Raw genomic sequence first — 14,960 nt, 5'->3', positions numbered from 1 at the left:
GAGAGAGAGAGAGAGAGAGAGAGAGAGAGAGAGAGAGAGAGAGAGAGAGAGAGAGAGAGTAGATAGAGTCAGTGAAAAGCCAGAGACAGATGCTGGATGCCAGACAAAACTTTACCCGGTAAGCCAGAGCCATATGACAATGCACAAATTAATAAAAATGGGTTAACCAAAGATATAAAAGCTAGCTAACAATAAACTTGATTGGCCAAACAGTAATTTAAATAATATAGTTTCTAAGTGGTTATTTAGAGTCTGGACAGCCAAAAACAAACAAGTGGCCTCCAACAAAACCCTGCTCCCCCCCTTTTTTTGGAGACAGGGTTTCTCTGTGTAGACCTGGCTGTCCTGAAACTTGCTCTGTAGACCAGGCTGGCCTCGAACTCAGAGATCCTCCTGCCTCTGCCTCCTGAGTGCTGGGATTAAAGGCGAATGCCACCCACCACCTCCGTGCTAATTCCTTAATCTTAATGGAGATGCAACCTTGCAGGTAATCTTGGTTGGGAGAAAAATCATAGTTGGGCATCATCTCCCATCTCTGCCTTCTGATTTCATTAGGGTTGGGGGAAAGTCAGTTTTGGGAGGCCTGGAGCAGAGTAAAAGGAGGGCCTGAGATGTATCGTCTGCATTAATCCCTGAGCCCATGATGACCCAGGAGGCCCAGGAAAGTGGAGAGGTTTCCTACAGGCATGCTCTCTCCTGCATCTCTCTGCTGAGCATCTCCAGATTGGAGGGTTCCGAATGATAATGGCCCCTGCTGCTGCCCCCACAGCGGAGAATCTAGGGCCTGGCCCTGAAGTTTGAAATGGTGCAACAGGAATCTTCCACAGAGGAAGAATAAGAACTGAGGTGGCTAATGAACTGTGACGGAGGATCCAACAGGTGACTCTAAAGGGCTCAGGCACAGCCCAGGAAACATTTTGGCAACAAAAACGCTATGCATTCCCAGCAATGGGGCCACTGGAGCACAAGAAGAATGGCAAGGCTGAGCTAGGGATGTGCTGTGGACTCCGGGTCAGGAGTTGCAGTCTCTACAAGCTCCTGCAAACCAAGTCAAGATGCAGATGAAGGTTGACCCCAGGGATCCTGTCAGAGGCAGGAGGCAGGTAGGGTGAGTCTTGTCCTATCTTCAGCAATATCTTTTTTTTTTTTTTTTAAGACAGGGTTTCTCTGTAGCTTTGGTGCCCATCCTGGAACTAGCTCTTGTAGACTAGGCTGGCCTCAAACTCACAGAGATCTGCCTGTCTCTGCCTCCCGAGTGCTGGGATTAAAGGTGTGTACCACCACTGCCCGGCCTCTTCAGCAATATCTATGATAAAATTCCTAGGAGGGGTGGTCTTGGGTACTGTTAGGGGTGGGTTGGGGACTTTTGAGAATTCTTCTGAATCCCCAAGGGAAGGAGGGGGGCTCTGATGGTGTCCTGGGCAGAGTGGTTTGAGAGTGGAGAGAGAGGCTGCGCAGGGAGAGAGGGATGGGAGATGAGCTGAGCCTGAGGCAGGGATGGTAGCCACGAAGGAGAAGGCAGAGAAGGGTTTCCCTCAGGGTCCTCATAAGATGCCCAGACCTGCACTGGCAACAACACACACTAGCTGTTCTTCTACCATGCACCCAGCCTGCCTGGCCCAGTGGGGAGAGTGGGCTCTCTCTCTAAGCTCCACCTCGGGGACACTCAACTGAAGAGCTGCAGAGTCTGAATTTAGTCCTGTCTCTTTCTGCACTACTAAAGAGTTGGCAGGTGGTGGCCCACACCTCTAATCCAGCACTTGGGAGGCACAGGCAGGCTGCGGATCTCTGAGTTTGGTCTACAAATTGAGTTTCAGGACAACCAGGCCTTCACAGAGACACCCTGTCTTAGGGAAAAATGAGAGTTATCCCCTAAATAGGCTCTGGGGATCCCCCATCACCTTCAACTCCACCAGCGCATACAGAGCATGCACCCCAAATCAGGGCTTCCAGGGCGGCTCTCTATGTCCAGTTTAGGGAATGTGCATGTATGTAAATGTAATGTATGTAAATGTCTGGTGATAAGTACAGTGTCCAACAGTCTACTTTTGCCGCTTTCCTGGTGTAGCCCCTCCCCCAAAGGCTGTAGAGGCCCCGCCCCTTCTCCCCTGCCTCCCCCCCCCCCACTCCACTCTGCTGGGCAATGAAGAAAACAGGAGTTAGTGTGGAACTGTGATGTGGCTGGTTGGGGGGGGGGACTCCCCATCCCAGAGGGGTTGACCTCAGCCTGTGAGGAATGTGCACGAGGGAGGGAGGAAAGGCAGGGGCGGAGCCAGCAGGGGGAGGGCCACAGCTAAAGGCCCAAAGCTCTCTTTTTTTTCTTTTGGTTTTTTGAGACAGAATTTCTCTGTAGTTTTGGAGCCTGACCTTGAACTAGCTCTTGTAAACCAGGCTGGTCTCGAACTCACAAAGATCCACCTGTCTCTGCCTCCTGACTGCTGGGATTAAAGGCGTGCACCACCACCTCCCGCTAGGTCCAAAGCTCTTGGTGGCCCCTCCTGCCGCTCCTCCACCTCAGCTCTGACGTGGCCCACTGAAGGGAAGGGCAACAGGCAAGGAAGGGAGGAACTGATCTTCCCAAAAGGTGGGCTGGGGGGTCTCCTGGACATGGAGACCAGACTTGGGGTTTATGGGTGGGGAATGTCCTGTCAGTCCCTTGACTTTTTCACAGACTGGGGGCAAGTGTTGTTCTTTCAGGAAGCTAGGCTTCAGGAGGCTCTTCATGGCTGTGCCTTACCACCTCCTGGTACCAAACCGCAGTCCTCACAGTCACGTGACCTGGTGCCTACGTGGCCGGTAACATGGAGCCGCCAGCTTTGATTGCAAAAGCAGGTGTGAGTGAGGAGCCTGGGATCCCAGGAGCCCAGGGCACTGGCACGTGCGTGCGTGCGTGCGTGCATGCGTGCGCAGCTTTCTTCAGAAGGTGTGCTGCAGCAGCCGTACTGCGGGCAGGCTCAAGCGGGGTGCAAAGGAGTAGGTTCAATGGCGGGGGGGGGGGGGGGGGGGGGGGGGGGGGGGGGGGGGGGGGGGGGGGGGGGGGGGGGGGGGGGGGGGGGGGGGGGGGGGCGACTGCTGCGACTCAGTGCGACAATCCAGTTATTTCCCAGAGGAAAAGCCACGGCCATGGCAGGCTGTGCAGTCGGTGGGCAACCCACAGGAAGAACCCAGGCAGACCTGTGCTCGTGGATGTCCCAGGGCAGGGTTATAAGCAGGACCCCAACTGCTTCTCTGGGTTTCAGACCCAGGCCAAGATGGCCTTATTCCAGAGTCTTGAGGAGTCTAATTGTGACACCTGGATACCAACATCTGAAGTGCTGCCTCTAAGGAACCACCCACCGCCAGCCTGGCATGATGAACCCCGGGGTCGTGGGAAAACCTGCTGCCCATCCATCCCTTCCTCTTCTGCAGGAACGAGCCACCTGCCCTGAGTGAGCCAGAGACAGCTCATTCCCTTGAACTGGAGGCAGTCTGGGCAGACTGGGGACACAGCAGGGGTGGGTAGGGGCCTCAAAGGCACTTGCTGATCTTGGCTGCTGGGTGGAAAATTGTAAACAGCCAAAGAATGTTGTTTGCTTGCATGAGGCCAGAGGAAGCTGCCCTGGTCCATGGGGAGAGGCAGCCAGCCCAGGAGCAGGGCAAGGCCTCATCCTAGAAGCCTCAAGTTCCTCCAGGCGCCTTCCTGAACCCCTCTAGTTTCTCCCGCTGCTGCTAGACAGGCAGGCCGGGAACACTGGGTCCTGAGGCAAGGCCTCAGAGCAGACTCCCGGGAAGATAAGTCTCCCCTTATCTCTGTCTGTGTCCCCTTATCTCTGACTGGCTGACGCCCGGGCAGTTTGTAGCAAAACTACAGTTGAAGTGTCCGGCTCCTGTGATGGACAGCCCAGGCTGGAAGTCTCTTGACACTGAGATCCTGCTGCCAGCCTTGGGGAGACCGAGAAGATATCCAGACCTTGAAAGTGTTCCTAAGAGTACAAACAGGGAGTACTTTCCAGAGCAGGCTACAGGACAAGATCCCAGGTACCTCCCCACCTGGACAGCAAAGTCAAGAGTAGGGAGGAGTCTGTCCCGAGCTGTCTGCCTTACCCCTGGCCCACAGAGGTAGGAGGAGCAGGAGCTGAAGGCCATCCTTGACTACCTAGCAAATTGGAAGCCAGCCCAGGCTACATGAGACCCTGCCTTCAAACAAACAAAAATAACTCTACAGAAACCTCCCTCAGGTGTCCGGCTCTGGCCTTGACGGGCAGGGCAGTCTTCCCAGCTTGGAAGAGAGGCTGGAGTCCATAGTACTCCACCTCCCAGCAGTCTGCCCCTAGCTTCAGCCTAGCTGGGCTCTCAGGATGAGCCCACACACTCACACACGGCAGAAGTGAGATTTGCTGCATCTCCCCCCCCCCCATCTCTTTTTCCTGCCTGGCTGTCATCACCACTGAGGGCCAGACAGCTGAAGTTTTAAGAGGTCCAATTGGTAAGGAAGCCACTGGGGCTGGGGCCCAGGAGAGGGGAGGAGAGTGCCTTCCCTGACCTCTGACCCACCTATTACAGCCAGCTCCCAGGAACTGAGGTTGCTGCCTAGTGTCCAGACATCCCTTGGCTGTGGAGGGACAGGTGAGGACTGGACTGCCTGGTCTACCATTCCTTCTGCCGGCTGCAGGAGAACTGTCTGTCAGGGAGGGTCTCTGCCGGTTCTACCTGCTTTGTCTTAGCTGATTGCCAGGTTTCTGGGACTACTATCTGGGGCACCCTTCACCTTGTGATCCAGCAGGAGAGGGCCACCTCTACCTGCCTGAACCTTGCTCCCATTCCACTCGTGAGGGGCCACCATCTCCAGCCAGTCCCAGCTGCCTGTGCCGGTCACCCGATCCACCCTGTAGCCCTGCAAACTTTATGGTATTCTGGGAGGTGGCTGGCCTGGTGGGGGCGGGGGCTTCTGCTTAAAGGAGCCGTCAGAGGGTGCCCTGTGGGCCCTAGCCTGCTCCCCTTCTCCAGGAAAGAGGGGCTAAGGGGAGACCCCTTTGCAGAGTTCTTGGAGGAGTGCGGAAAGGCAGCCCACGTCAGCTTCACAGACTTCCTGACCCTGAGAAGAGGCAGAGGCAAGTGTCAGCAAATCAAAGGAGAGAGACAGGGGTACTGGCCTGGGAGGGGTCTAGAAGCTGGTGAGGGGGGTAGAAACTAGAGGGAGAAGAGGTCTGTGACCTTGGCCCCTGGGCCCAACCTGTCCTGCCTGCTCCAGTAAAGGAGGGTGGCCATAGCAGCCAGAACCTAGCTTCACCTGAGAGTGACAGGCAAGATGTCTGTTTCAGTGGAGAGGCTCAAAGACAGGAAAACTAAGACCAGGAATTGGAAGGGACTTGGAGGACAAATAATTGTTCTACCTGGAGCATAAAGTGAGCCAGAGGGGTCACCTTGCTCCTCTCTCGGGTTCCCCCCTCAGGCTGCAGAAAGGAAACAATAGTGGCGGGGGGGGGGGGCTGCTGAGTGGGTCTGGGTGGGGGTCCTGGGAAGAACAGGTCCCACTTGTATGTTAGAGTCAAAAGGAGTGATTGACCCTGCTTTTGTATTCCCTTGCATGTCCACACATCAGCCCATGCACAGATGTGAGTCATGTTCCAAACAGGCATATTTTATGCTGGTACACGCGGAATAGATTTACACACAGTGCTGCATATGTGTATGCACATTTGCGCACCTGACGTGTCTATACAGGTGTGGCATGTGTTTGCTCATAGACATTTATACATATGCATGCGTTCACACTGCTCATGTACGCACGTTCACAAAGGGACCCTCGGAAACCTATTCATATCGGTCGGCAGCCACAGCCTTGCTCCAGTCCCCAGAGTCCCTCGGCATCTCCCTCCCCGTCAGTGGGTGCACAGCCACCTCCAGAGGCCTCAGCCCTCCTGCCATTCCCCCTTCATCAGCTGTTTTGCTCATTACACTTGGTGCCCTCTGAAATAACCACAAGGTCTGACTTCTTGTTGGCCCTTTGCCCTTTACTGCCTGGGGACCTTGTCTGTGTCGTCAGTATCCTCGTCCCTGCCCCAGGCTGGCATGTAGTGGGTGCGTAGTGTTTGTGAATTAATGTTTGTGAGTGTGTGTAGAGGAGGGGAGGTTACTGAGGAGGGTGACGTGGTGGGGCGGGTGCCTGCCAATGCAGGGTGACCCTGAGGGTGTGCCCGGTGTGGGTGTGTCTCTGATTGTGGCCAGGCGGGGCACCCTTGGTGGAGAGGAAACGGTATGCGACCCCCCAGCCTCTTTCCCTAGGGGCTGTAATCTGATCCCTTGGGACTCCCCCATGCCCTCCCGCCTTTACCCTCTCTGCCTTGCTGCCGACTCTTTTCCAGATCCTGGGGCAGAGTCCAGGGCAGCTGAAGGCTCCTCCACACACGCCTGCTGAACCCTGAGCGCCCTGAGCTGCCGGCATGGGGCGGGCCGAGGCCGCCGCCATGATCCCAGGCCTGGCCCTTCTCTGGGCAGCGGGGCTGGGGGACGCTGCCCCTAACCTTCCGCGCCTTCGGCTCTCCTTTCAAGGTAGGTGCACCTGGCAGATTGAGGGCCGGCTTGAGGTGAACAGGAAAAGGGCCCAGTGTGGAAAGACTTGCTGGTACCAGCATATGCACGCCCATCACTGGACACTTGCTGGGTTGGGGGCGTTCTTAGGCCACCTCCAGTTAACCCTGTTCTAGCCTCAGGCCCAAACCTCTCTGCCTACATTCTCCTCATGCTTTCCCAAGGAGAACCCCTACTGTCTCCATAGCAACAGTCCTTGTCTCTGTTTCATTCCCCATCCCAAGGCAAGCCATGCCTCTTTGAAGGGAAGTCAAAGTTCTGGGGCCAGCAGAGCCCCTCCTTATTCTACCCCTTGCACAGAGGGTGGGCTCTGAACAGTGGCATTTGGTGGCCAACTGCTGAATCCAAGCTGGTAACAGGGGGACTGGGAAGCCTGACTTGTTAGGGATGGAATTCTGCCTTTCCATCTTCCTACACGCTCTACCTCTCCTAGACCCTGGGTCCATGAGCCTGGCCTCTCAGCATGGCAATCCGCTTGTCTGTACATGTTTTCCTAAATCTTCTCTCTCCTTACCCGGCGCTGCACCACTTACCCTGTGACTCTGTCCGTGTACCTGGGTGGGCCAGTCTTCATATACATAAGCTAACATGCATGTAAGTGTCCATGTGTGTGTTTTGGGTCACACAAATAACCTTGGTCTGTAGACAGACAAAACCAGGCAGGGCCTTGAGGATGTTCCTGTCATGCCAGGCAGGCAAGTACTCGGTGTATCTCTCCCTGCAGAGTTACAGGCCCAGCATGGTGTCCGAACCTTCAGACTGGAGCGCACCTGTTGTTATGAAGCCTTACTGGTGGATGAGGAGCGCGGGCGCCTGTTTGTGGGTGCTGAGAACCACGTGGCTTCCCTCAGCCTCGATAACATCAGCAAGCGACCCAAAAAGGTGCCCGGGACCCCTCATCTTACCCAACTTAAGTGCTACCCCAGGGCAAAGCCTTAGAACCCTACTCCAGACTGTCTAGACCCTAGACTCTAGAGAAAGCCAAAGGGGTGGGCAACTGGATGGAGAAATCCCCCAAATAAAGAACATCCCAAGTCCCTAACCTGTGTTCCCGCCCTGTAGCTGGCCTGGCCGGCCCCTGTGGAATGGCGCGAAGAGTGCAACTGGGCAGGGAAGGACATTGGTGTGAGTGTGGGCTACTCAACGGGGGGGGGGGGCATGGGGGGGGGGGGGGGAGGTGGGGAGGCCCTCACCCCAGGGTTGAGAGAGAGGCTAGCCTGTTATGGCTAGGGTAAGGGCAGGGAGGTCAAGGCTGCTGAGGTCTGGAGGTGGTGAGTCAGGGTTGTTCTTCTTGGGGGCATCTGAGTCATGGGGTGGGGGGGGCTGTGCATATGTATACTTCCTCATGTCGCCACCCTGTGAAGACAGGCAGGACTTGTCAGATAGCAGGGCATTGGGGTCCCTGTGGTCCCTGTTAGTGCTTCCCTGGGCTGAACTGTAACCCCTGAGGGCTGTCTCCCTGGGGAAAGCCTGATTCCTCCTCCTGCCCCACCCCTCTCCCACCTGCCTACCAGACGGAGTGCATGAACTTTGTAAAGCTGCTGCACACCTATAACCACACACACCTGCTGGCCTGTGGCACCGGGGCCTTCCACCCAACCTGTGCCTTTGTGGAAGTGGGCCACCGGCTGGAGGTAAGACCAGGGCTCGACAGCAGGGAGGCGGGGTCACTGTGAAGGACCTGGTATTAACAGTCCCACCTCCACCTCCCAGGAACCCATGCTCAGACTGGACCTGAAAAAACTCGAGGACGGCAAGGGAAAGAGCCCTTATGACCCGAGGCACCGCGCTGCCTCCGTGCTGGTGGGTGAGTCCAAAGGCTGGCACCCAGTGCAACTCTAGACCCGCTTGGAAATCCTAGAACTTCATATGTCCCAAGGGCACCCCCTCAGATACCCTATAGCCTTGACTCCCTGAGCACCCCCAGAACTCCCTGGGCAACTTTTATTTATTTAATTTTTTTTTATTTTTTATTTTTTTATTTTTTGTTTGTTTTTCGAGACAGGGTTTCTCTGTGGCTTTGGAGCCTGTCCTGGAACTAGCTCTGTAGACCAGGCTGGTCTCGAACTCACAGAGATCCGCCTGCTTCTGCCTCCCGAGTGCTGGGATTAAAGGCGTGCGCCACCACCGCCCGGCCCTGGGCAACTTTTACTTCGATAGTTTGCCGCTGGCTGAACACCCCTTTGCCCTGTCTGCAGGGGAAGAACTGTACTCCGGGGTGGCAGCGGACCTCATGGGCCGGGACTTTACCATCTTTCGCAGCCTGGGCCAGAATCCGAGTCTCCGAACAGAACCCCATGATTCCCGCTGGCTCAACGGTGAGAAGCTTAGTGGGAGCCCCTGGGAGGAAACTGCCATCCTCCACAGGGAAGGCGGCACACAACAAACCAGTAAGAGAGTGATGGGTGAAGACTCTCCAAGTGTGTACATAATCAGGCCCTGTGCCAGGGTCACAGAGCCGGGCAAGCACCTTTGAGCCCATGAGTCTCAGAACAAGCACATAATGATATAAACTCCAGTGACCATGACGCCCCTGGAAAGGAGTTTGGGTTGAGGAGAGGAAGTAGTTTGCTGGGAGGGGGTACGAGTTATTAACAGCTTCCAGAACACAAGAAAACCAGCTAAGGGAATTGGAAGAGCATTCCAGATAAGGGAATGACTAACACAAAGGCCCTGGGGCCAGCAGAGACTCAAACTCAGGGGACTAGTATCATAGGAGTCCTTTACTATGGGACAGTAGGAGGAACGGAAGGAGGAAGAGGGAGTATTTGATCTGGTAGGGAGGAAGAGTTTATGAATGAAGATGAAAACAGATACCCCATCTCCGTCTTTTCCTGGCACATGTAAGAAAGTGTGACATGATCAGAAGCCCTGTAAAGGGGCGAGTGACAGCCCGCTTGTGCTTGTAGCTATGGTCTCTACTGCCCCCTCGTGGCTGCTTCTTGCCTTGCAGCTGCTGATCATAGGAGTAGGTCTTGGAGTCTGCTGATGGGTTAAATGTTGGGGCCAGGACTAGGACCCGCTGATACCATGCCTCCTGTTTGGTCTAGAACCCAAGTTTGTCAAGGTCTTTTGGATCCCAGAGAGCGAGAACCCTGACGATGATAAAATCTATTTCTTCTTCCGCGAGTCTGCGGTGGAAGCAGCACCCGCAATGGGACGAATGACTGTGTCCCGCGTTGGCCAGATCTGCAGGGTAAGGAGACACTGGGCCCTTCGCTCCCTGGCTACCTTTGCCCCGACCCTTTGCCTACAGTGGTCTTGTGCTCATCCCTTCCGATCCTGTGAACAGAATGACCTGGGTGGCCAGCGCAGCTTGGTCAACAAATGGACCACATTTCTGAAGGCGAGGCTTGTGTGCTCAGTACCTGGAGTTGAGGGTGACACCCATTTTGACCAACTTCGTGAGTGTCTTAAATGAGGGATGGCATCAGGGGAGGAGCCGAGGGTGCAGAATCCAGGAGCCTGGGGGTGTACTGCCCTGCCAACCTTCCCTTTTCTTACAGAGGACGTGTTTCTTTTGACCTCCCGGGACCGCCAGACACCACTTCTCTACGCCGTCTTCTCCACCTCCAGGTGAGGGGCCGGAAGTGGGAGTTCCCTTGGGCAGTCAGTTTGGCTTGCGGGCGCTCATTTCGTTCTCTTCATCGCTCGTAGTGGCGTCTTCCAGGGCTCCGCTGTGTGCGTGTACAGCATGAATGACGTGCGCCGAGCCTTCTTGGGACCCTTTGCTCACAAGGAGGGGCCTACACATCAGTGGGTGTCCTACCAAGGTCGTGTCCCCTACCCACGACCTGGCATGGTGCGTTGCTAGGGACTGCTTGCAACAATCAGCTTCGAAGTCTCAAGGGTAGAGAACTTGACTTTGGCCTGGGGGTTTTGTCGGGGGTGGGGGTCCGATTTCTTCCTTCTGGTATGGTGGAGAAATGTCGCCCCCATACGACAGAACTGCAGAGTGAGACCATGTGCCCTCTCAGCCCAAGGTTCACGGGGAAAGGCTCTTGTCCCTTTTCACCTTTTCTGTTCCTGGAGGCTCTGAATGAAGGGGCTGACCACAAAATCCTAAGTGTGTATCTCTGCTTGACGTGCCTTGCCTTCCCTAGTGCCCCAGCAAGACTTTTGGCACCTTCAGTTCCACCAAGGACTTCCCAGATGATGTTATCCAGTTTGCTCGGAACCACCCTCTCATGTACAACCCAGTCCTGCCCGTGGGGGGGCGCCCTCTCTTCCTCCAAGTGGGAGCTGGGTACACCTTCACCCAGATCGCTGCAGACCGCGTAGCAGCTGCCGATGGACACTACGATGTTCTCTTCATTGGTACAGGTCAGGGTCTCATCACAATAGTCCCCCCTCCCCCCATAGAGACCCCTCCAGGGTCCTTGGCCTGAAGGTAGAAGTTGTGCCAATTAGTCTAATTTCTACATCTCTGTCTGGGCTATGGCCCCACTTTCTGAAGGCGGCCCTAGCTATTCTAACTTACAATTTTCACTTTTTCATGCCCTAACCACGATATAGGTGGAGACAGTGTGTGTGCACATGCATGCAGACACACACACACACACACACACACACACTCATGCATGTGTGCATGGATATACCAGGCTTTTTTCTTTTAGGTCACCACCAGCTCCCAAATCATGACACAGGGACTCGTAGGGACTTGTTAGAGTTTTGAATGCTCAGCCTAGCTTAGATTTGTTTCTGGCTAGCTCTTAAATTAACCTGTTTCTCTCAATTTATATTTTGCCTCGGGGCTTTTTACCTTTCTCTCTGTGTGTCCTACTCTGTGTCTGTTGGCTGACATCTCCCTCTCTCTCTCCTCATTCTCTCGTTCATCTGTTTATTCTCTCTGCCTGCCTGTCCTGCCTATTCCTCTCCTGCCCAGCTACTGGCCATTTAGCTTTTTGTTTTTTATTGTCTTTAAAGATTTATTTATTTATTATGTATACTACATTTTGCCTCCATGTATGCCCCCACACTATAGGAGAGCTCCAGATCGCATTATAGATGGTTGTGAGCCACCATGTGGTTGCTGGGAATTGAACTCAGGACCTCTGGAAGAGCAGCCAGTGCTCTTAACCACTGAGCCATCTCTCCAGCCCCCCCATTCAGCTTTTTATCAGGTGCTTTAGGCTGGCAAAGTGCAACAGCAAACACATCTTTACATAATTAAACAATGTAACACACCTTTGCCCAATTAAAATAATACCCACAGCACTCAGGTGGGCACTGCACCTGCTTGTCAGGGAAAAGCAAGTCCCTCCCTCTTCTCATTTCCACAGATGTGGGCACAGTGCTGAAAGTGATCTCAGTCCCCAAGGGCAGCCGACCTAACTCCGAGGGACTTCTCCTGGAAGAGCTGCAGGTGTTCGAGGTGAGGCTTTATCCCCAGTCACTCTAGGATACATCACCCCAACTCATTAAACGCTGATCCCATGTCCTGCCTCCCTTTCAGGACTCTGCCACCATCACCAGCATGCAAATCTCCTCTAAAAGGGTGAGTAACTGAACTCTGAGGAGCACCACCAGCCAGCGCCCCAATTGTCTCGCTTCTCCTTAGTCTTCACAGCCCAGAGTTTAGGAATAGCTTGTGCTTTGCTAGACAATGCGACCTCAGTGTTCGCATCCATCAAGTGGGTAGGAGCCAGGTAAGGGCTACCCTCAATCAGACTGGAGTTCTTGTGCCCTCTAGCACCAGCTCTACGTAGCATCGCCGAGTGCGGTGGCCCAGATTGCATTGCATCGCTGCACTACCCTAGGCCGCGCCTGCGCAGAATGCTGCCTGGCCCGTGACCCTTACTGTGCTTGGGATGGATCAGCCTGCACACGCTTCCAGCCTACTGCCAAGAGGTGGGCTGGCTAGGAGTCTGGATTGGGCCACTGTGGGGGGGTGGGGGGGTGGCGGGGTCACTAACTGCTTCGCCACCAGCTGAGAAGGGGTCACAGGTTTTAATATCTCCCTCAGGCGGTTCCGGAGGCAAGACATAAGGAATGGTGACCCTAGCACCCTGTGCTCTGGGGGTGAGTACCTCATCAGCTCCTACCCTCAGGCCTTGAAATTGCCACACCCAGCCCTACCTTGTCTGAATTTTACCCTCCTGTCTCAAGACTCCTCCCACCCTGCGCTGTTGGAGCGGAAGGTCTTAGGCGTGGAGAACGGCAGTGCCTTTCTGGAGTGTGAGCCCCGCTCGCTACAGGCGCATGTGGAGTGGACCTTCCATCGTGCAGGGGAGGTGGCTCACACCCAGGTGTGCCTCCCTCCACCCTTCCTAACCAGGCCCATCTAAGAGAAGCCATGCCCTGCCCAACGAGGCCTGTGACTTATACCTCACAGGAGTCCAGTTCAATGAGGCCCTGCAGTCAGATTCCTTACCTGTTCGGTCCTTAGTTGAACTCCACAGCCCAGTGATGCCCCCACTGTGTCCAACTAGACTCCTGACCCACCCACTACCTCAGCCCACTGAGGTTTCCTGTCTCCCTCAACCCGCATTCAGGTGACCCCTCTTACCCACCCTAAGGCTTCCTATCCCTGCGCACCTAGCCTTAAGTGAGTATGGGCCACCATCTATGATTCCCATCCAGCTTTGGCCCCAAATGACCCTTTGCTTCTGTGCCTGCCCCCACACGCAGGTGCTGGCCGAGGAACGACTTGAGCGGACAGCCCGGGGGCTGCTGCTGCGTAGGCTGCGGCGCCAGGACTCCGGCGTGTATCTGTGCGTCGCTGTCGAACAAGGTTTTTCACGGCCACTGTGTCGCCTGGTGCTACACGTGCTAAGTGCGGTGCAGGCCGAAAGACTGGCACGGGCTGAGGAGGCAGCAGCCCCTGCACCCCCAGGCCCTAAACTCTGGTACCGAGACTTCCTGCAGCTGGTGGAGCCGGGCGGCGGTGGAGGCGCGAACTCCCTGCGAATGTGCCGCCCGCAGCCTGGGCCCCGCCCGCAGCCTGGACCCCACTCTGCGGCAGCAGAGTCACGTCGGAAGGGTCGCAACAGGCGGATGCATGCCTCTGAGCTGCGTGCTGAGCGTGGGCCACGTAGTGCAGCACACTGGTGACTGGGCTGTCCCCACACCGGGGACCAGGCTGGATTTGACACTCAGAAGAGGGGGCAAACGCCAGAAAGACATAAGCGTTGTGGCACACTGAGGTCCTTGGGCCAATAGAGAGACACCTAACTCATAATACATAGGCCCTGGCCAAAGGGTAGCCGAGCCAGCTAAGTTGTTAACAAGATAACCCGCGAATGTAGCCTCAGAAGAGTAGTCCAGGCTTAATTCAGGTTCTAGCCTGCAGAGAGGGGACAGAGAAGTGGGGTTCCATAGTAGACCAGGGCCAGAGAACTGTCTTGAGTACCTGCCCTGGGGGAAGCATTCTTTCTTGGGCAGTGAGCAGAAAGCTATGAACAGATTAGGCTGTTGGGATCCAGGTGAGGCAGGCCAACTGTACTAAAGTAATGCAATAAACACTTTATCAGCTGACGTTGGATTGGCCCCAGCAGATAACAGGTAGTCCTTGACCTTCCTGGGAGCCACAAGTGTCGGGTGTCCTCCTAGCAGTCCAAAGTCCTAAATTTTTCTCATCTTAAATTGCCATTCTGCAGGGTGGTGGTAGCATTTACCTTTAATCCCAGCACTCTGGAGGCAGAGGCAGGCGGTTCTCTGTGAGTTCGAGGCCAGTCTGGTCTACAGAGCTAGTTCCAGGTCAGCCAGGGCTACACAGAGAAACCCTGTCTTGAAGGGGGAAAAAAATTTGCTTTAGTGAAGATCCAAAGTGGTATTAGATGATCCAGCTGGCTCCAGTGCGCCTCCGGGGGTGCTGACATGCGCAGTGCATTCTCCAACTATTAATGGCAGGGCTAAGCTCTCTGATGGAAAAACAAACAGTACTGGATGTTGTGGGCAGGAATGTGTGCAGAACTCACTGAAGGGCTGACACCTGAGCTGAAAGATAAGAAGGAACCAGTCACAGGACGTCTGGTGGCAGAACATTCCAGGATGGAAGAACCAGTCCAAAGCCTTGGCGTGGGGAACAAACCTGCCAAGTCTGAGGAATGTCAAGGAGGCTAATACGATAGTGTGACGTGTGACGGATTCAGGATGTTTTGGAAGGTAGACCCCTCTCCTAGCCTTACTTTGCACAGTCGAGAAGAAGCAGAACACAGTTCGTTTGCACACTGACTAAGGCCTAGAAACTGGACCAGCTTCCTTCCCTCCAGAGTGAGCAGTGTACATCCTCACTCGCCCCCATGTGGCCTGTTAAGCCCTTGTGGAGAGGAGGGAGAGGGAGGATCAAGACTACTTTGTGCTAAATCCTTTAGTCATGTCTCTGCGTTTTTTATTCGCAGTACTCTTGGCTAGGACCCCTTGCTCCTGTTTTACACTCTCAAGGTTCT

At 55.0% G+C, this 14,960-nt stretch overlaps 1 protein-coding gene across 9 annotated transcripts; it reads left to right on the top strand.

Moving 5' to 3' along the window:
* The first annotated feature begins 2,367 nt into the window (after positions 1 to 2,367).
* Sema3b (semaphorin 3B) lies at positions 2,368 to 14,877 on the top strand. Of its 9 annotated transcripts, none has more exons than XM_050139246.1 (21): positions 4,032 to 4,465; positions 4,543 to 4,605; positions 4,763 to 4,887; positions 5,019 to 5,090; positions 6,345 to 6,531; positions 7,295 to 7,452; positions 7,633 to 7,695; positions 8,085 to 8,204; positions 8,284 to 8,377; positions 8,769 to 8,888; positions 9,621 to 9,766; positions 9,863 to 9,974; positions 10,077 to 10,146; positions 10,228 to 10,372; positions 10,674 to 10,893; positions 11,853 to 11,944; positions 12,026 to 12,067; positions 12,263 to 12,420; positions 12,536 to 12,591; positions 12,679 to 12,818; positions 13,201 to 14,877. In XM_050139246.1, exons 5-21 carry the CDS (start codon positions 6,423 to 6,425, stop codon positions 13,621 to 13,623), a joined length of 2,268 nt encoding a protein of 755 aa, XP_049995203.1. In that variant the 5' UTR covers positions 4,032 to 4,465; positions 4,543 to 4,605; positions 4,763 to 4,887; positions 5,019 to 5,090; positions 6,345 to 6,422; the 3' UTR covers positions 13,624 to 14,877. The 9 variants fall into 9 exon arrangements, with proteins under 9 accessions (XP_049995207.1, XP_049995203.1, XP_049995205.1 ...); XM_050139248.1 differs by having other exon boundaries at positions 4,760 to 4,887; XM_050139250.1 differs by lacking the exons at positions 4,032 to 4,465; positions 4,763 to 4,887 and adding an exon at positions 2,368 to 2,584.
* The last annotated feature ends 83 nt before the right edge of the window (positions 14,878 to 14,960 follow it).

The sequence above is a fragment of the Alexandromys fortis genome, unplaced genomic scaffold (assembly GCF_014885135.2).
Source record: "Alexandromys fortis isolate MF-2015 unplaced genomic scaffold, M_Fortis_MF-2015_v1.1 scaffold_36, whole genome shotgun sequence".
Taxonomy (NCBI): Eukaryota; Metazoa; Chordata; class Mammalia; order Rodentia; family Cricetidae; genus Alexandromys; species Alexandromys fortis.
Note: the sequence above shows the minus strand (reverse complement) of the source record. Positions and strands in the feature narration are given on the sequence as shown.

Bases quoted from the DNA above. Each gene is read 5' to 3' on its own strand.
- Sema3b (XM_050139250.1), top strand. From the start codon at position 6,423: ATGGGGCGGGCCGAGGCCGCCGCCATGATCCCAGGCCTGGCCCTTCTC. The intron at 10,373-10,673 runs GTGCGTTGCTAG...TGCCTTCCCTAG, and splicing joins CCTACCCACGACCTGGCATG to TGCCCCAGCAAGACTTTTGG. The intron at 11,945-12,025 runs GTGAGGCTTTAT...CCTCCCTTTCAG, and splicing joins AAGAGCTGCAGGTGTTCGAG to GACTCTGCCACCATCACCAG.